This window comes from Rhineura floridana, chromosome 10 (assembly GCF_030035675.1).
Source record: "Rhineura floridana isolate rRhiFlo1 chromosome 10, rRhiFlo1.hap2, whole genome shotgun sequence".
NCBI classification, from domain to species: Eukaryota; Metazoa; Chordata; class Lepidosauria; order Squamata; family Rhineuridae; genus Rhineura; species Rhineura floridana.
In genome coordinates, this window is record NC_084489.1 from 82,348,644 (window position 1) to 82,368,975 (window position 20,332).

General features: G+C 45.8%; 1 protein-coding gene across 1 annotated transcript; it reads left to right on the forward strand.

The window, feature by feature from the left end:
- Positions 1-2,953: 2,953 nt before the first annotated feature.
- Positions 2,954-20,312, forward strand: ACAA1 (acetyl-CoA acyltransferase 1). The gene is made up of 12 exons (XM_061585737.1): positions 2,954-3,262; positions 3,765-3,858; positions 4,104-4,161; positions 6,029-6,108; positions 6,874-6,916; positions 10,453-10,551; positions 11,369-11,449; positions 13,846-14,036; positions 15,009-15,188; positions 16,662-16,717; positions 18,057-18,202; positions 19,494-20,312. The coding sequence occupies exons 1-12, from the start codon at positions 3,053-3,055 to the stop codon at positions 19,567-19,569; spliced, it is 1,314 nt and encodes a 437-aa protein (XP_061441721.1). The 5' UTR covers positions 2,954-3,052; the 3' UTR covers positions 19,570-20,312.
- The last annotated feature ends 20 nt before the right edge of the window (positions 20,313-20,332 follow it).

The following is a 20,332-nucleotide window of genomic DNA, read 5'->3' on the forward strand; positions in this document are numbered from 1 at the left end:
ATTCATGCTGTGCAAAACTGAGGTGGAGAGAGATGATCAGTTTTTTTATTTGTTTGTTTATTTTGCAAGGAACATAAAGCAGTTCCTTTATGTCACAAAGGGTCTTGAAGACAGCTGAGTGTGTCTGGCATTTCTTTAACTTGATTGCTGATGCACTGGATTTCAGGCCAGTAAATTGTGGCCATTTTGTATGTGGTCTTGATCGCCCCCTGAGCAGGGCTGGTGCCAGAGGGCAGCCAGATTGTGCCTTGGCCAAGGGCCCCTGCAGCCCAGAGGGGCCCCTGAAGGGCCCCTCCTTAGGGTGGGAGGGTGCCATTCCTGTTTCATGATTGGTGGCAGCGTTAGATCCTGCAACCCGACCCTGCCACGGATCACAGAAAGGAAGCTCCTAGGCACCCACACCACAATACAGACAGTGCGGGCTTCAGTAAGCCCTCACACATGCCTCACCTACCTCTCCCATCAGTGTGAATGCCATGCGTGCTATGCGTACATGCCTGCCATCACCCAAGATGGCTGTGGAAACTTCCCTACGGGGCTGAAGCCCCCACCGCCATCTTGGTTGATGGCAGGCATGCATGCTACGCACACACATTATTCACACAACATGAGAGGTAGGTGGGGTGTGCGGGTGGGCTTACACCACCTGCATGGGGGGAGAGTGTTGGGCTATGGTGCCGCGGGCCCAGGCTGGCTGGTGCCCAAGGGCCCAGTCATACCTCTTGCTGCCCCTGCCCCTGCGTCTTTCGATCTCTTTCAGCAAGAATGACCAAGAATCCTGCAGTGCCTTCAATATTTGGTTGTTTCCACAATAAACTTGTAAGAGTCTTGTGGCACTTTAAAGACTTAACAAATTTATTATGACACAAGCATAATGCATCTAATGAAGTTTACTGTAGTCCCCAAAAGCATATGACATAAATAGATTGGTAGCCTTTAAGGTGCCACAAGACTCTTGGTTGGTTTTGCTGCAATGAACTAACAGGGTTACCCTTCTGGAAATTTGTGATATGTATATGCTTTGGTGGACTAGAGTTCACAAAACTATCAATTTAAAGCAGTATTATGCCACTTTAAACAGTCATGGTGTTATGCCAAAAGGCCCTTGCATCTGGAGGAAACTCCAATAATCACCAGATGAGAAACCAGATATAAAACAACACCTTTATTAACTTCTTTTGCAAAAGAGAGAGAAGAATTCGGCTAACGCCAGAATCCTAGTCTAAAACCATAGCTACACAGTTATATGCTCTCAAGCCCTCCTTAAGACAGCCCCTCCCATCTTGTTAGCAACTCTTGTCAAGAGAGCTCCATTGTCTTCTGCATTTACAGTGTTCTAATCTTGAACGCTCCCTGTGCTGTTCCTACCTCGCCCAGGCACAGCATATTCTTCGCTCAGTCCCTATCTTCTTGGAAGGCGTCCCGTTACATGGGTAAGCTAGCATTTTGAGCATCAAGGACAAAATACACTTTTAGTATCCACAGAGGAATTTTGTTTTCCTGCTGTTTCTATGTTGATCAGGTTAATTCATTCTTTCTGTGTCAAATTAGTACTGCACATACTATAGTTCCCAAACTATATATGCCTATTTCATCACAATGGCTTCCCTCATCATGAGTCATGACTGTGCCATGGGGCTACAATTGGGACTGGTTACAATTCTCAGAGTTCCCTGGGAAGAGGAAATGATTGTTAAACCACTTTGGAAATTGTAGCCCCATGAGGGGTATAGGGGTCTCACAGCAACTCTTAGCACCCTTAACAAATGACAGTTCCCAGGATTCTTTGAGGGAAGCCATAATGTTTAAAGTGGTATGATACTGCTTTAAATGGATAGTGCATAGGACCTTCAGATACATGACAGGTTATCCTCAAGTCCACAGATATCTATATATGTTCCAATGCAAGTGTGGGGAGATTGTAAACAGTAGGGTCCAAAGACTTTGAAATACAAGGGGGTGAGGTAGATCTAATATTTCTGTGCAGAGCAATTGTATTCAACACCTGACCAGAATGAGCCATTCCTAAGAGTGAACACACACATAAGAATCTTGTGGCACCTTAAAACTAACAGATTTATTGTGCATCTGTGAACTGGAGCCGACTTTATTCGAGGCTGAAGATGCGTTAGTCCAGGGGTAGAATCATTGAATAGTAGAGTTGGAAGGAGCCTCTAAGCCAGGCCATCGAGTCCAGCCCGCTGTTCAATGCAGGAATACAAATTAAAGCATACCTGACAGGCAGCTGTCCAACTTGTGGCCCTACAGATGTTTTTGCACTCCCATCAGCTCCAACCAGCATTAAAGGATGATGGGAGTTGTAGTTCAGAAACATCTGGCATAGGCCACAGGATACACAACAATACATCAGGTAGTTTTTAAGGCAGGGGTAGCCTGTGTGGTACTGATGCCCTCCAGATGTTGGACTATAACACCCAGGATCCTTAAATGCTGACTGGGGCTGATGGGAGCTGTAGTCCAACAACATCTGGAGAGCTACAGTTCCCCATCCCTGCTATATGACTTCAGCCCTGAGTCCCATCCCCAAGGAGACAAAACAGAGAACTACACGCCCCATAGCACATTGCCTGGCAGGCTGGAGCTGCGCATGTCCGTTCTCCGCTTGCGGCCTGCAGCCACCTTCTGCATACACGTATATAGGGAGACGGTCCATAGAGAGAGGAAAAATTAAAGTCAACAGGCCGCCGACACTTCCGGTCTAACAGCGAACTCGTTTTACCTGTTCCATTGGAAAGTATAATAGCGCGGTGGGCGCACACCACAGCATGGGATGCTAACTAAGGGACAGAGAGAGCGACGTCCATTAACCATCCTGCCCAATGGGCATCCAGGGTAGGTGGGTGGGTGAGATATTACCCTACGTACACGTTTTCACACTTTCCTACGTCTATGGGCTGCTCGCTCAGCCTTTACTAAGATGGCTTCGCGGAGGAGGGGCGTGTCTATTCATGTTTTCCCGGCAGGCCCCGCGCGTGGGACGGGGCGTACGTCCACCTGAGGGGAAGGAGCAGAACAGAACAGCGGAGCCGGGATGCAGCGCATGAAGGTGGTTCTCGGGCACTTGGCCGGCGGCGGCAGCAGCAGCTCTGGCCCTGGCCCTGGCCCTGGCCCTGCGCTGAGGGCGAGCCCCTGCTGGGGTTTCTCTGGGACCGCCCGCTCGGCCGCGGCCGACCCGGAGGATGTGGTGGTGGTCCATGGGCGAAGAACGCCCATCGCCAAGGGCAAGCGGGGAGGATTTAAGGTAAAAAAAGGGGGGGAAGGGGAGACAGACACCCCCACACCCCACCACACATTTCACACGCACACACACACTCCCCCACCCCACAATCCCCCCCACCATGCACACACGCCCCCCATGCACACACACGCCCCCCATGCACACACACGCCCCCCATGCACACACACGCCCCCCATGCACACACACGCCCCACACACATACCATTACACCCCTACCACCCCCACACACTCCACCCCCCACATAGGGGGTGCTATGATGGCCATAATAGGAGAGCCTTAATCTCGTGCCCCCTGAGGATGGTTCTCTCTCAGCCTGAAACCGTGTTGGGTGTTCCTGTTTATAAGGTGACTCTTTGCAGCACCTTTTTTTGGGTGGGGAGAGGCTTTTCCTCTTCTCTTTTGGCTGCTCGAGGTTGTGGAGGGGAAGGAGAGAGGTTATTGTGGAGGCACAAGCGAAAGAGCTTGGTTTCTCTGTTTCCTGTCTCTTCCCCCCCCCCCCCCCACAGGAGACTACCCCTGATGAGCTGCTGACTGCAGTTATGACAGCTGTCCTGAAAGACTTAAATCTAAGCCCCGAGAAGCTGGGAGATATCTGTGTAGGTGAGTCAATTCAGTTGGAAGTTTTCCAACGCTGGGCATCTTTTCTTTTTCTATTTTGCCCCATCAGAATGTTTGATGTTGGTAGCCCAGTGCTATAGAATGATTTGAGTCTTTCTGGCAGGGAAATGGGCTGTGGTTCTCTTTTTAAATGCTGGCTTCAGTGGCTTTTTTCTTCTCTTTTTTTAATATCTAGCAGGGCATCAGAACTGCAGATAACTAAAGTGGATTAATCTCTTTGCACTTAGGAAATGTACTTCAACCTGGTGCTGGAGCTGTCATGGCAAGGATTGGACAGTTTTTAAGGTGAACTTTGCTATTTAACACTTTTAGACTGAAGGCTCTTGGCATCAGTTCCCTGGTACTGAGTTAAAGTGTCACAGCGTAGACTCACTGTGGCTTCTAGCTTATGCTAAAGTTTGACTCCTTGCAAGAGGAGCATTCTCAGTCTCTCCTACTTTCTGTGAACTTTGCCATGCATTATGGGGTGGATAAGAGATGTGGTGATGACTGCTCCCAGGTCTTCCATGTGCAAGAGGAAACATGCCAGGTGGCAGAGGAGGAATAGTAGATGAGATGGGAGCTTGAGAGTCACTCCACAGGCTAAGGGGGAAGTGCTGCATTAAGTAACTTAAATAATTCCAAGCGAGGTTAAGAGGGTAAAACAACCTGGATGTAATTGATTAGGGTTGTGTTGCTGGGTGCCCACTTCCTTGTACAAATGAGGGCTATATTGGCTACCTGACCTGTCTTTAAGATTGGGTCATGAAACTGTGATTGCATTTCAAAAAGTCAGGGGCAGAAAGAAGGTTGTTTACTTAAGGGTAACTGGCCGCTTCTCAGAGTCTGATAATATGGCTCACAACATCTGTCTTCTGCATCAAGGTTTTTTCGTGTGGCAATGTTGCCATTGGTCTTGATGAAAATTCATGTGGTGGTGGCCAGGGCTGTGGAGTTGGAAGCAATTTTGGGTGGAGTCGGAGTCAGTAGAAATGCACTGACTCCGACTTCAAAATAAAATTAATATTTTAATATTAATATCAATTTATTAATATTAATACATTAATATACATTTGCCATTTATGAAGGAGTCAGAGTCTGAGTCAGACAGTAGAAAAATTAATATACATTTGCCATTTATGAAGGAGTCGGAGTCGGACAGTAGAAAAATAGAGGAGTTGGAGTCGGAGTCGAAGGTTTAACATACCGACTCCACAGCCCTAGTGGTGGCTGTTATTATGATTGCTGTTAAATTTGCAACTTAACCCAAAGATTCCAAGGGCAGCAAGCAACAATACATTAAAATACAACACATCAGTACCAGGGCTGTGGAGTCGGTACGCCAAACCTTCGACTCCGACTCCTCTATTTTTCTACTGTCCGACTCCGACTCCACCCAAAATTGCTTCTTGTCAATCAAAATTTATTTGGACGTCAGAGTCGGTACATTTCTACTGACTCCGACTCCACCCAAAATTGCTTCTGACTCCACGACTCCGACTCCACAGCCCTGATCAGTACAATATAAAAATCATAAATGTGTCCACATCACTGTTTTCTATGGCTTTGTAAAATCTTTTGCAGTTGGGTTGAGCCAGGACATGGTGATTAAGTCATGGTCACAATGATGTTCTATAGACCGGTTTGCTATCTTAAAAATTCCCATTTCCCCAAGTCTATTTGGGGTGGGTCAGAGTTCTCCACTTATTTGGGGCTTTGAGTCTTTCTGTTGTAGCACAGCTTGGGAAAGAGCTGTAGCTCATTGGCAGAGCATGTACTTTGCATGCCAAATGTTTAATCCAGATATTAATTTCCAGATATGACTGGAAAAGACACCTGTCTGAAACCCTGGAAATCTGCTGTAAATCAGCATAGATGATACTGAGTGAGATGGTCCAGTAATCTGATGGTACACAGCAGCTTTCTATTTCTCAAACTATAATGCTTGGGCTGTAATGCCTAAACCATATCGGATCCTTAGTTGTACTAGTTTCACTGTGATTAAGGAGTTTTAAGTGGCTTGGGTATCTTGCTAAAGTCTCAGTTTTATTTCGGTCTCAGAATAAAGAGTCCCTAAAATAAATTATTCTATCCATATGATTTGGCAACCCAGAGATGGTTTTCCGTCTTTGTTGCTGTGCTAATGAATTATCTTATTTGTGTCTTGTTTCAGTGGCATTCCAGAAAGTGTACCATTATCATGTGTTAACAGGCAGTGTTCATCTGGGTTGCAGGCTGTGATCAATATAGCTGGTAAGTAGGGGACTGGTGACTGTATCTCATACCAAAAAGGCATGAACATTTTTATGCTCAAATGCATTTCAGTAATTCAAATACTGTACTGCTGTTTAGCATGAAATTTGCTCACTTTACATCTTCGTACAATAAGCTTTGCAGAATATGAAAATCTGATGTAATAATGGAAGGAGAAGAGGGCTGGTATTATGCTGTGTATAAAGGAATATAGCGAGGAGAGGCTGAGGTAGTAATGCAGGGTACAATTCCCTTTCCGCCCCGCCCCCCGGCATGGCCTTTTGCAAATGTTACTTGCATGCTTTCAAATATATTTTCACATATAAGAGTTTAAAACAAAACTCCAGATTCTCAAGAATTTATATTTTGTAGCAAATAAGGAGGTTGCCAGAAAATTCTGCAATTGTGGGATTTCAGAAACCAAAACAAGTGTGGTCTTACTTGGTTTGATCAGAATATTCTAAAGCACTGACAGCTTGCAGGCTGGAGCTGAAACCCTGTGCAGTTTGTTTATTGATTCCCATTGATAGATGGAGTTCATGAACCAATACATTCCTTTCCATGAAGATCTGGGAGTATTCATGTTGCTGGTAGCTGAAAGAATCAACTTTACTGAGACTTGTAAATTCTTGAAAATATTTATAGAAAGGAGTGAAGTGTTTAGTTCCTAGAGTATCTAATCCCCTCTGTCTGTGCAACTTTGGCAGGAGGGGTGTGTGGAGTCCACCTGGGTTGATTTTAAATGACCACTTGTTTTATTTGTAGGTGGCATCAGAAATGGATCTTACGACATTGGCTTGGCCTGTGGGTAAGACAGTTTTTGGCATGATCATCCTACACCAGTTTGTAACCTCATTTATGTTGTCTTTGCAGATCATAGAAGATTTTGTGACACTGCATTTGTGTCATGTGTAGTGCAGAAGGGGAGGCTTTCTTGATGTTTCCATTTTTCAGGAATGTAAAAATACCCTCACTAGCACACTAATGCTAAGACTTGGCATGTTAGTGCTAAGAATGGTGCAGCAAGGTTTGTGCTTGAACAAAACAACACCATTCATGATCATTCATTCAGCAGCATTCATTCAGTGGGTGTTGATGCAGCTTGGAAATGTTCCCCTTTCATTTGACTTATAATCTGCTCAGGGCGGTTCAGTCACTTATCTCATTCATGTTCTACAACATTCCTGTTGCCGTTCTTCCTGATGAAGCTGTAATTTGAATCCTGGTTGTTACGGTGTTTTGTTTCACTCTGTGTACCTGATGAAAATCAGTAGGATAGTCAGTAGCATGAACACCTTATATCTGCTAATGCCTAGGTTTCCATCCTCTGGCTGTAGAGCAGAGATTGTTGACCATTGCCTCTTGTGTGCTTGTGGGAGTTAATGATCATAGCAAGGATAATGAGTCTGTCTTCCTCCAGTTGACGTGGCTATCAGCAGTAGTTTTTGTGAAAGCCAACTTGAAGCACCTCTTTCCTCTTCAGGTATTCCTTTGACTGTACTTGTTTGGAAAATTCTACACCAGTAGCCTAAAGAGAGAATGTTCTAGGAAGGGTGAGGGATCCACGCAGCATCCAGCTACCAGTCATCCATGTGCAGTGTGGGGAAAGTTTCTTAGCAGTAATATGCAAGGGTTTCAGACTGCATGGTTTTATAATCATAAAATTATAATATTTTGGCTGCAAAAGCAATTAAAGTCACATTGATGTGCTCTTGAACTTAGTTAACATCTCTGTTGCATACAGTGGCTCTTCTCAGAAGTTGAGGTTAAGGCTCCTATGGCGGTCTTCAGTGAAGACCGGGTAGTGCAGTTTCATTGTGGGGCTGGGCTTGGTTTAAAATTCTACTTCAGCTGCAAACCCTTAAGCGGTCTTTGGCAAGCAAGCGGCTCTCTTCCATATCTGTAAATTGGTAGTTCAATGGCAGGCTTCACAGTGTGACAGGTTGTGAAAGTTAAAGGGTTAAGAGTGTTCTTCATGCTAGCATAATAGATTAACTAATGGAGGGCAGAACGCAAGCCATTTCTGCTTTCCAAAAATAAGTCTTAAAGTGGTCAAGTGGATGGGGTCAGGGCTGGCACCAAAGGGCAGCCAGGTTGAGCCCTGAGTGAGGGCCCCTGGGGCTACAGGGGCCCCTGAGGGCCCCCTCAATAGGGTAAGAGAGTAGCATTCCCCTTCCGCGATCCCCAGCAGGATCACTGCCGCAGATCGCAGGGTGGGAGCTTCCGAGCTGCCTGCCTGTTCCCTTGCTTCACCTACCTCTTCTATCTTTTGTGGCTGCGTGCGCAGGGCTACCATTAACCAAGATGGCGGCCGAGGTTTCCCTAAGGGGCTGATGCCTTTGCTGCTATCCTAGTTGATGGCAGGGATGCGTATGCATAGCACGCATGTGTGCAATCAACCAAGATGGTGCCGGAGGCTTCAGCTCCTTAGGGAAACCTCTGCTGCCATCTTGGTTAATGGCAGCCCTGCATGCGCAGCCACAAGGACGAGAGAGAGGTAGGTGGAGCGAGGGAACAGGCTGGCGGTTTGGAAGCTCCCTCCCTGCGATCCACAGCAGCAATCCTGCCACGGATCGCGGAAAGGGAGCACAAGGCAAGGTAGGTAGGTGGGGTGTGTGTGCGTATGTGTGCCAGAGCCTGGGGCATGCTGGTGCCCAAGGACCCCAGCATGCCTGGTGCTGGCCCTGGATGGGGTATTCAGATGAGCCTCCTGTCCTGGACTTGCTGGGTGAGATCATTATTTAGCCTTCATTTTCGGACCTTCTTCACGGCCTTTTGGAAGTGAGCAGCTTGCATTCTTTGGGCATCCAAGTGCTGTATTAAGAAAAGAGTGGTTCTTTTCTTGAATGCGTGTAAAATCCATTCCTTTGGCTAGATCAATATTTGGGGAGTGTGTGTGTTCATGTTTACAGTTTTATACTTCGGAGCATGCCTTTGCTAGGCTTCATAGCTTGGTTTTAGTTTGGTCGTAATGTGTATGTGCTGTAGAAATGTGGCTTGCACATGCTGTGTCAGAAAAATGTAGGAGAAAGGTTGAAAGCTGTGGGTTCCTGGATTGAGCACTTTGCCCTTGAGTTCCTGTTGAGCAATGCAAGCCAAGCATTGCCCCCTGTCTGTGGCTGTAACAGTTGCTCCGGAAAAGACTTGCTCAGCCCACTTTTTAAAGCTATACAGAGAATTGCTGTAGCTAACCTTCTACCAGCCTGCCTGGAAACCTTGATCCTTTACTGCTAGGAAGGGCTTGTCGTACAGCTAGTAACTGCTTTGTTGCCTATACAGATATGTAGACTTCAGAACTGCTGACTTGGCAGATATACTACCCATGAAAGTAAAAAAAGAAAAAGAATAAAAGAGGTGGTTGATTCTGGAGTGCTGTGAGCCTTTTATTCTCTTTTGGTCTGGGGCTGGCAACTGGCCCAGCAACCATGAAAAGCTGTTCTCTTGAAAACCCCTGATTTCGTCCGGTGGCTTATTAGTTTTGGTGAGGCTATTTGACAACCAACTTAACTCATGGGTCGCCTGATCATACACCACGCAACTGTGGCTGCTACAGCCTTTGGCTGAATGGTGTTGCGAAAGCAGGGTATAGTGGCATGCACAACTTCTCATTAAATGCATATTTTAAGAAGGAACATAGGAGCATTTCAGAAAATATCACTAATAGTCTGTCCCAGATGATACGGAGTATGGTCGGAAGGCTTAATCAAAACACATAGTCTTTGTTACATTGGCTTCTAATGCTGTTCTTCAAGACTCAGTTGCTTGGAAATTATTGATTTCAGTAGGATGCTTCAAAGTTCATGTAAGTAGAACTGAGATCTATAAGACTTGTGTTCAAAGTCCTGAGTGATAGCACAGAACAACATTCCATCAGCCTGGTGTTCTCCATATGTTTGGGACTTCAGCTGCCGTCGGCCCCAGCAAGCATGATCATGGGTCAAGGATGATAGGAGCTGTAGTCCAAAATGTTTAGAGGGCACCATGTTGAGGAAGGCTAACACAGAATAATAGTGGGATCTGCTGGGGGATATACATACACGATAAGTTAGATACCATTTGAGTGGAGAAGATAATGTACAATGCAATCTTAATACAAGTCTACTTAGAAATCATCCAATTGAGTTTGGTGGATTTACTTCCAGGTAAGTGGATAGAAAATCGCTGTTTCAGGTGATTTTTCTAGATGGTTCCACAGGCAAAGTAGCATATTGAGGCAGCAAGTTCATAGTTTGTAGGTGTTTGGGTCAAAAGATCAGGCCCCTTCCTCTTTTCAGGATCCATATATGGTTCTTTCATATAAATTATGTTCACAAAAGTATCTCTGCCTCTCTGTTCTCTCTCCAGAGTAGAAAGCATGTCTCTTAGAGACGCTCATACCCCTGGGGACATCAGTTCTCGTATGATGGACAATAGCAAAGCCAGAGATTGCCTTATCCCAATGGGGTAAGTATTTTTAATCTCTCTTTGTAGTTCAGAGGAACTTTCTTGACACTACCTTTCATCTGAGTGTCTGTGAGAAATTGTTCTCTGTTGAGTTTCTGGTAAAGTTGATGAATAATAATATGGAAGGACACAGGCATGCAGCAAATACTAATGGCAGATGCATATGCATTATGATCTTGTTCAGCCACGTGTGCATACCCAGCAATAAAAAGTCAAAATTGTACATGGAAGATATGCTTTTTCTATACCAAGTGAAGCCAATTCATTGTATTTGTGTGCAAGCACTTTATTTGAACAGCTTATTCTGAGGACAGTGACACTGTTGGGATTTTGCTGCATGGTGAAGACACTTTAGTTTTTCCAACTTTTTTTGGTAACTATGCTTAGGTTACTTCAGGTCTGGTCTCTTTGATACTGCTCTGTTGACTGTGATTGTTTATTGCTGTGATTTTTAACTGTAAATTAAGAATTTGTATTGTTTTGAGTGCTTTATGTAAACTGCTTTGAGGTCACTTATTACAGAAAACTGTATATAAAAATGTTTAATACATAAGTCCTGTTCAGTCTCTCTCCCCCCTCTCCACCTTCTTTTTTTCCAATTGGGTATTGCCCACATATTTACAAGCTTAGTTTTGCAGTAATATGGGCTAGAAACGTGCTTTTTGGTTGTCAAAACAAGACCTGTGATGAGCATGCATGGTTCTGGACCATCTGGTGTTTTTGACTGGTTCCTGAGGCCGGCTGATTGAGTTCAAAGAGACACAAAGAGGCTCTGAACCCTTGAATTAATCCACTTGATATTAATCTTGTTTTTCAGAATAACTTCTGAGAATGTAGCAGAAAGATTTGGTGTCTCCCGGAAAAAGCAAGATGCCTTTGCCTTGGCTTCTCAACAAAAGTAAACGCTTCCTTCTCTCCTCCACCTCCCCCTTTCCCAAAGAAATGGAGTTTGGCTCTCTGCCACCCTGGCCCACTCCCATTCACAAGTCCCCTGCTTTCTGGGTGCTTCCTGCCACTCGTGTGCAGCTGGTAGTTCTCCTGTCTCTATGCGGCCGCCACCATCCCAAAGCTGGACCGGCTTACTGAATCCAGCGTTTCTTAATGTGCTGTTTTGACTGTAGTCAGAAGTCACTTCAACACCAGATGGTTAAAACCATATTAAATTGTCCTGTATAGTCCCCATGAAATGACCTGTTTTGTCCAGTTTCTATCCAGGTGGCCTTTCTGCCTGATAGCAACTTAGTGGCTCACAGCAAGGACTTAGCTGGTTGGTTGTCTCCCTGGAGTGTAGCTGGGGAAGCTGCTGCCAGGCTAACTAACCTTTAGAACTTGGCCTTCCTCCCAGGATATGCAGAGTTCAAGCCTTGCTCATTGTTGCTCCTGTGGCACCACCAATCATAGCGGCTTGGGCATGCACACCCTACCTCTTGCTCGTGCTTGGGGGTCCAATAGATCACGTGTGGAGGAGGAAATCTGTTTCCCACTCACCCCTTTCCTGCTCAGATTGACATGTGATCTGCTAGGAGCCTAAGAAGCTGGCTTTATTCAAAATCATTCTGTTGGTCCCACTAGTTCAGTAATGTCTGCACTGACTGGCAGTGGCTCTCAAAGGTTTCAGGCCCAATTCTTTCCCAGCCGTCCTACCTGGAGATGCCAGGAACTGAACCTCTAGCCTTTCCCACTGTGTGGGATAACTATTATGTCTATTGTGTGGCTTAGCTGGCTGGAATAATGGAGTCCTCCTTGTTCTGCAGGCGCATGAACGCAGTTGTGTGCCTCTTCTCCAAATGCGAATTATCGTAGCTCTGGTTGTGTAGGTTGATCTGACTATGTATGCCAGCTAGTTAATTGAACTCTTAATTCTATCTATGAAGATCTGTTAAATATTTTGCCTGGCATGAGCAGATGTTATGGTGGTACTTGTGGCTCGTATGCAGAACATGTAAGGCAAACGTCATAGCGGACCAGTCTTTTCTGGGGTGTAGGAATGTCAGTTCTTAGATGACGGTGTTTGTCATGGAGTAAAAAGGGAAGGTATCCTGTGTCTGGCTGATAAAAGGGTTTTGTACAACCTGCATAATCTTGTTTTGGTTGAGATCATATAATAAAATTATCAATAGTATCATCAATAAGCTGAGTATCTCCTGTGTCAATATTTGAGATTAGGAGTACCGTATTTGTATAAACTTGGGTCCACCCTAGTCTCCAAAGTATGAGCCGTGGGGATCTATTTTAAGAGCAAAAGGTGAGGAGGGCTGAACCCTTCTGAATCTTACTTCCCCAGAGCTGGCTGGGAGAGGTGAGAGTTAGACTGCAAGAACGCAAGTCAAAGAAAGGAGGAGGTTTCAGCTTTCTCTACCTGCTTGCCTGTCTTGCTCTTACAATTGAGGGGCTCAATTCCTGTTTTAAATGTTGTTAGGTTTTGGTTTTTTGGTTTTTTTTAAAGTGATATACTGCCATCACTTGTAGCTTGAGCCAAAGCACTCCGTACTAATGCAATCTATTGGGAATCTCTCTATTCTACTGAATTACTGCAGTACAGTAGGGCCCCACTCATACGGCAGGTTACATTCCAGGCCCCTGCTGAAAAGTGAAAAACACCAGAAAGTGGGGCCCTACTGTATTCCAGCCGCCACGCTCCATCTGACAGCGATCAGCTGTAGCATGGGGAGCTCCAGCTGCCGCTCTACAGCTGACAGCGATCAGCTGGAGCATGGGAGCTCCCCGCTCATGTGCTACAGCTGATCACTGTCATCTGGAGCGCAGTTGGCTGGAGCTCCCCACGCTACAGCTGATCGCCCCGCTGGCGCCGCCATATTAGCAGAACACCGAAAAGCAGGGCCCTACTGTATACGTTTGCAGGTGGGCAGAGTAACTGTTTCCTGTGAGCAATCCACTGAACAACCTTCATTAATGCTACTGGCACTTATGCAGGGCTGAAGTAGGGCTCCGTCAGCTTTAACAAGTGCTGCCACTATGTACCCCCCCCCATATTTATTTTAAAGGGGATCCTTGCAAAACACGGGCATGAGCAGGGAGCTTACATTCAAATAGAAGGGGTCACATAGCAGCAGACCTTGCTTGAACTGTGTCTGGAAGCCGATAGCATGTGTAGCTAGCACAGACAATTCCTAGCTGCCGTGTTTCTGTTCTAGGTAAAGTGACTTCCTGAAAATGTCTTTCATAGAGGCTGTAAAACACATCTGGGCCCCTCTTTAATTTTGGGACTTCACCCTATGCTTAGTACAGTCATATGCTGAAAAATGTTGTATAAATGTTCCTTTGTGCTTCCAGAGCAGCTCGAGCCCAGCAGATGGGATGGTTTAAAAATGAGATTGTTCCCGTGACGACCACCTTCACTGATGACCAGGGCCAAGAGAAAACTATCACTGTGCTCCAGGATGAGGGGATCAGGCCAAGCACCACGCCGGAGGGGCTGGCGAAGCTGAAGCCGGCCTTCAAGGAGAATGGAACCACAACAGCTGGTAAGCACCAGGAGCAAGAATTCACAGGAGATGAAGCAACTGGAGGTGCTTGTAATCTCTGCCAATGATGCAGATCAGTGAAATATCCGCCAGCCAGTCTCACTCATTCATTTGTTATGTATATGATGCTTAACAGCACCATTCACAATAAAGCAAGAAAAACTTGGGGGGAAAAAGAAGCCAGTAGTGACTTGTTTGGAAGGCGCCATAGCTAAGTGGCAGAGTGCATCGTTTATGCGGAAGGTCCCTAGTATCTCCATCTAAAATGATCAGGTGGCAGATGGTGGGGAAGGCCACTGTCGGTCAGAGCAGACAGTACTGGGTTTTATGGACAAACAGTCTGACCTGGTATAAGGCATCTTCCTATGTATAATCTGGATTAGGTTGCTTTTACTACATTTAAGGGAACGGGTAAAATTCCTCTTTAAGAAATCATGCAAGTTTCCGTTGTGACTTGGGAGCAAAGAGTGGTGGGGAAGTGTTGTATACGCGTGGGGAGAGGGGAGGAGAAATAACAAGACTAGATGGGAAAGCACAGGTAGCCAGACAACTCCTGAAAACTGGAGAGTTCGGCAGCCACTGTAATTCTCAGTGCATATCTGATTCTAGAATTCCCACATTTGGAGACCTGCAAAAAGCAGTAAGCAGTAATGATCCTCTCTGAAGACTGTTGACTGGTTAGTCCTACTCCAAAGAGCTGTTAACAACCCTAGTCCTAGTAGCTGTGAGTTCCTGATGCTGCTGGATTTGTGCATCAAAGATCACAACTGCACAGCTGGAGGTATACTCTATATTAAAACAGGCCATAGAAACTCCCTTGACCACATTAACCAATGGCTAGGAATGGACTCCTGTATCGCTGTTTTGTAAGGGTGTGGTGTGCTCTGTGCTATTGGTTTACTCATATTCTCGTAACTAAACTTTCCTAGCTATGCTGAAACCTAGCCTGCTGTGTGAAATCTCTGACCACAGGTAATTCCAGCCAAGTTAGTGACGGTGCTGCTGCGGTTCTCTTGGCCAAGCGTTCCAGAGTGTTGCAGCTGGGCCTTCCTATCCTCGGGGTGCTGAGATCGTACGCGGTAGTTGGAGTTCCACCTGATGTCATGGGTATAGGGCCAGCCTATGCCATTCCAGTGGCCTTGGAAAAAGCTGGTAAGCAACCTTGGAGACTTGGGATAGTTATATGGTGGGAAGATTCTTCTACTTTAATTTTTCAGGTTGTACCCCCAAAGTGCCAATATACTTGAACGAGACGCACCTCTTTGGCCCTGGCATTTGGGAGGCTGCAGAGGAAAGAGGTGCTGCTCATCTCTGCAAAACAGACCATTTGTATCCCTTGCCAAAAAGTACCATTAGGTGTTCAGGGAGGAAACAGCCACGCCTCTGTTTTACTTGTTGATTAGAGGCAAGACTTCTGTCAGATAAAATCCAGCCTCTTCCTACTCTGTATCTGTTCTGCCCCCATCCTTTTTTATTCCTCCATATAGAGACCCATAGTAGAATTATAGAATTGTAGGGTTGGAAGGGGCCTCTAAGACCATCCAGCCCAACCCCCTGCTCAATGCAGGAATCTAAGTTTAAGTATACCCAACAGGTGGCTGTCCAGCTGCCTCTTGAATGCCTCCAGCGTTGCAGAGCCCACCACCTCCCTAGATGAATTGGTTCCCTTGTCATACCACTCTAACAGTTAGGAAGTTTTTCCTGATGTTCAGTCGAAATCTGGCTTCCTGCAAGTTGAGCCCATCATTCCATGTCCTGCACTCTGGGTGGAGGTGAAATAATGTGAAATAAAGTAATGGTGGTGAAACTTCAGGGTCCTTAAGAATTCGCAGACATACTGTCTGAGGGCAGATTCATACAAGAGTAAGTGACGAGACTTAGATACTCTAAACTGGGTATCTGTAATTCTACTGTTTAATCCTCTCTCTAGTTGATGTGGAAAGCCCAGCCATTCCCAGAAAATGTTCTAGGTATTTTTTAGCTTAGAGAAGGCAGTTGCTATTCCACTGTTTGGGTGACTGACTCTCCTCATTCCTGTAGCTCTGTACACTTTTTCCCGTGCTGTTTGGCCTCTCCCAGAGAACACAAGGTGCTACTGGTTTCACTGAAAGGGGTAACTTAATCACTGTAGAAACCAGCATCCTTTTTCAGCAGAGCAGAATTATATAATTTTGTGTCTGAAATAAAATTATCCTGTGTTTGTTTTTTGGCAGTTGGACAAAAAGTTATCCAGGCAGCTCACAGTAATTGTATTCAGCAGCTATTTTCTGAGGTTGATTTACTAGAAGAAAATAGGCACTGCCTTTCCCAGCCTTTAGGTCCCCAGATGATGTTGGACTACAACTCCCATCAGCCTCAGCCAGCATAGCTAGTGGTCAGGAATGACGGGAATTGTAGTCCAGCAACAATGGGAAGCCAAAGGTTGAGAGAGGATAGGCTAAGTCATTGGATAGTTCAACACTGAAGAGCAGACTTGGTCAGAGCATTCAGATTTTTAAGACTCAAAACTGCATGAATGACACAGTTTTGGGTAAGGGGCAGAGGTACCCAAGTTTCATTGAAATGTGTTGGGATTTATATTCTTGAAGGCTTACTTCAGCATCTTTTCGTCTCTCTAACATGCAGGTTTGACTGTGGATGATATTGATATATTTGAAATCAATGAGGCCTTTGCTAGTCAGGTGAGATTTGCCCATCTTGTTGAACTTCATTTTGGGGGATGGGGTGGAGGTGGGTCAGGAGTCTCCTTACTCTCTGTATTGTCGCAACCGAAGTATCATATGGATTTAGGCTTCTTCCAGAGATGACATGCTTTGGTAAAACCTAAGGGCCATTGCCCATAATTTCTTCTGTAACGAGTTTGGCATTAAAAGCAGGTTTTAGTAGTAGAGTTCCAGTGCTATATGAAACCACTTCCACAGAGTGCTGTTGTAATGCCATCCACCATTCCCTATGGAATCTGTCAGGCACTAGATATGGCAGAGGATGTAGCAGCTCAGTGATGAGTGTTTAATGCAGGATGCAGGGAATCTTTGGCCCTCCAGATGTTGCCGAACTGCAACTTCCATCATCCCTGGCCATTGGCCATGCTGCCTGGGGCCATCGAGTTATAGTTCAGCAACATCTGAAGGGCCAAATGTTCCCCACACCTGGTTTAATGTAAGAGCTCTTTCCTGCTGTTAAGAGTTTTAATGGGAAGAGAACCCCCTCAGCATTGGCACCAGTTATAATGGGAAGCAGAGTTCTGGGTTTCTGAGCAGATGAGAGGACAGCATGGATTGACGTTGCGTCTCTCCCCTGCTACACCCCAGCTTCTATTTTGAGGATGGAATTTGGGGTGGTTTAGCAGCAGCAGGGGCTCCCCTAGATTTGGAACTCCTTTGGACTGCATTTATTTGTGTGTTGATGTGAGGGTGATCTGGCCACGGCATCTGTCACCCCACTGAGCACCTGAGACTGATCTGGGTGGCTGGGGAGAGGGGTCCCCTTCCTCCCCACTCCTTCTGCACCCTTCTTAAAGCTGCACATTTGTAATGTTGTGAATACTAGATGTACAGCCTATCTACTGGGGTGTCCATATTCCTTGGCCATGCTGCTATTTGGGGGAGGACCATGGCTCAGTAGCTTTGCATGCAGAAGGTCCCAAGTTCAGTCCTCTGCATCTCAAGGCAGGGCTGGGAAAGAATCCTTACCTGAAACCCTGGAGAGCTGCTGACCGTCAGTGTAGACAGTGCTGAGGCAGATGATCCATCAGACTGTTGATCTGACATGTTATAAGGCAGCTTCCTACGCTGTGATTCAGGTAATTCTAGTGTACATCTGCCCTTCTTTGTTACACGCAGAAGTGAACATAATAAGAACAGACGACTTAAATAGTTGTATTCAGTTGCTTTAAAATGTGAAAAGTCCTTAAAAAACATCTGGCAGATTTGGGTGGGTCCAGTTGGGTGATTCAGATGTTTGTCCCAAGTGGAGACCACTGGCCAGATGAAGATGACCTTGACTGTGGTGTTTCTGCAGGCTGTCTACTGCGTGGAGAAGCTTGGCATCCCCATGGAAAAGGTTAATCCCCTGGGTGGCGCTATTGCTTTGGGGCACCCTCTGGGTTGCACTGGGGCACGCCAGGTTGTCACTCTGCTCAATGAGCTAAAGCGCAGGGGGAAGAGGTGAGTGAGGAATCATCTGCATTAACTCTTAACTTTGAAATATGTATTAATGGCCCCCCAATGCTTTTATATGGTACCTATCCTACCCTAGTGTTGGAGGGGTTGCACAGTTTGTGTCTCAGCTGGAAAACATTTGTTCAGGTGTTAGACTATCACAGAACTTCATCTCCTGCAAGCTCAAACTGGCAGAGATTTAAGACACATCAAAGAACTTTTTCATTATTTTATGTGATGCTTTGAATGGTAGATGTTAGTGCCTTTGGAGGCAGGCTTTTTAATTTGTCCTTGCCTCTTTTAACAGCAGACTTGAATTGCACGTCTAAACAAGTTTTGCTACAGTTAACACCTGCTTCTCTCCCTGTGAAAATCTCCAGAACTCAATGAGTTGAAAGCGACTTCCCCAAAAACTTTGGATAAATGAGGGGTGCATGCTCTTGCTTTCTCTCTCTCATACACCCCACAAGTTTTAGAGGACATGAAAATTACCCACTCACCACATTTCCAACTGAGTCACTTAAGTCACTATTTTTGGTATGTCCAAGCAGTAAATCATACAGAGACACATCAGGCAGCCTCTGGGTACTCTGAGCTCACAAGAATTTTTAGTTAAACTTAGCTCTAACAGCACACTCTGGTGCCACAAAGTTTAGGAAATGCTCCTCCAGAGTATCTCACGTGGCTGGGACTAAATTCAGCAGCCACCGTGCTAATTATTCTAGTGGGCATTTGGGGGAGGAGGGCTGAAGTGGATTGTTTTACTCTGCGTTGTGAACTCTTGTCCTGTGTGGTACGGTGGTGGGGTATGAATTTGAAAGTAGTTGGGTACCAACACCAGATGGGAGGCAATGTCAGATGAAATTGAAGAATGGGGGCATGTAGAGCTATGTGCAGGGTAGTTGTCTAGGGGGTTGTGGGGCATTGTAGATCCATTACTACTTTGGGAGCAGGGTCTCAGCCAGGTCCCTATGTACAAGCCAGTCAGCATGAAAGGGGAACATGTTCGCCATTAAAAAGAGTCCTTATCCTTTCATGCTGATTGGAGCCAGCCAGAGTGAAAGGAGGTGACTCAGCCACTAAGAAGTCTCTTCTCAGTAGCCAGTACACACCCTCTCCTTTCATGCTGATTGGCTCTGAGGGGTGACTGTTGTAGTGGCATGTGGACTCGCAAGACCACAGAAAGCAAGGGGGATAAGGGAGAAGGGGGTATTGTGTGACTATCATGAAGGGACCCTGCACTTTTGAATTTGCCATTGCACTACTGGCCATGTGCTAACTTGCATTCTCATTGCAGAGGGTATGGTGTGGTCTCCATGTGTATTGGAACAGGCATGGGAGCTGCAGCTGTGTTTGAGTACCCAGGGAAGTGACCTCGACTCCAGCCTGCTTGAAACAACCCAGTGCCTGAAGGACTGAAACTTCTCAGCAATTGTGAATAGTGAACAATCCTAGTACACAAACGGTTCATGAATCTGTCTAATGAAAAGGTGCTCAATGTGTAGCCTGCAAGGGGGATACATATCACTGAGCCCTGGTACCATCCTCCACCCCTCTTTGCAGCCTTCCAGGCCCAGACCTGCATCCACGTGAGACACTGCCACGGCTCCTGCTGAATGTAGCACTGGCCTTTGAGGGAAAGACGTACCTGTCAGAGCAGAGAGGCTTGGAGAGACGCTGGAAGTCATATATCTTGTCCTGTGGGACAGAATCAATGTATCCTCCCTGTTCTTGACGGAAACTCTGCCTGAAGGGGCTAATTATGTATTTGGGAGTGGGATGCAGCGATAGCATAAGCTACTTCATTTAGCCAGGCTTACTCTGTGCAAGAAAAGATACTGGAAATCCTCTTGCAATTCACTGATAAAAGGTGCAGGTAGATGTATAACTACTGAAGAGGAGGAGGGCTGTGGATTGGTTTTGCTTTGGGAACTTCTATGGGAAGAGCATTTACTAATGGGAAATTACCTTCTGTGGTTTGAGTGCCCCCAATCCCTACTCTAGGACTATATGAACTAATAATACTCAAGGTATTTCTGGCAATATTCAGGTCAGAAGTTTAAACTGAACATTAGTTGATTAAAGAATGTTTTTCTGATTAAATTTAATTAACAAACTTCCGTATGGTTGAGTTTT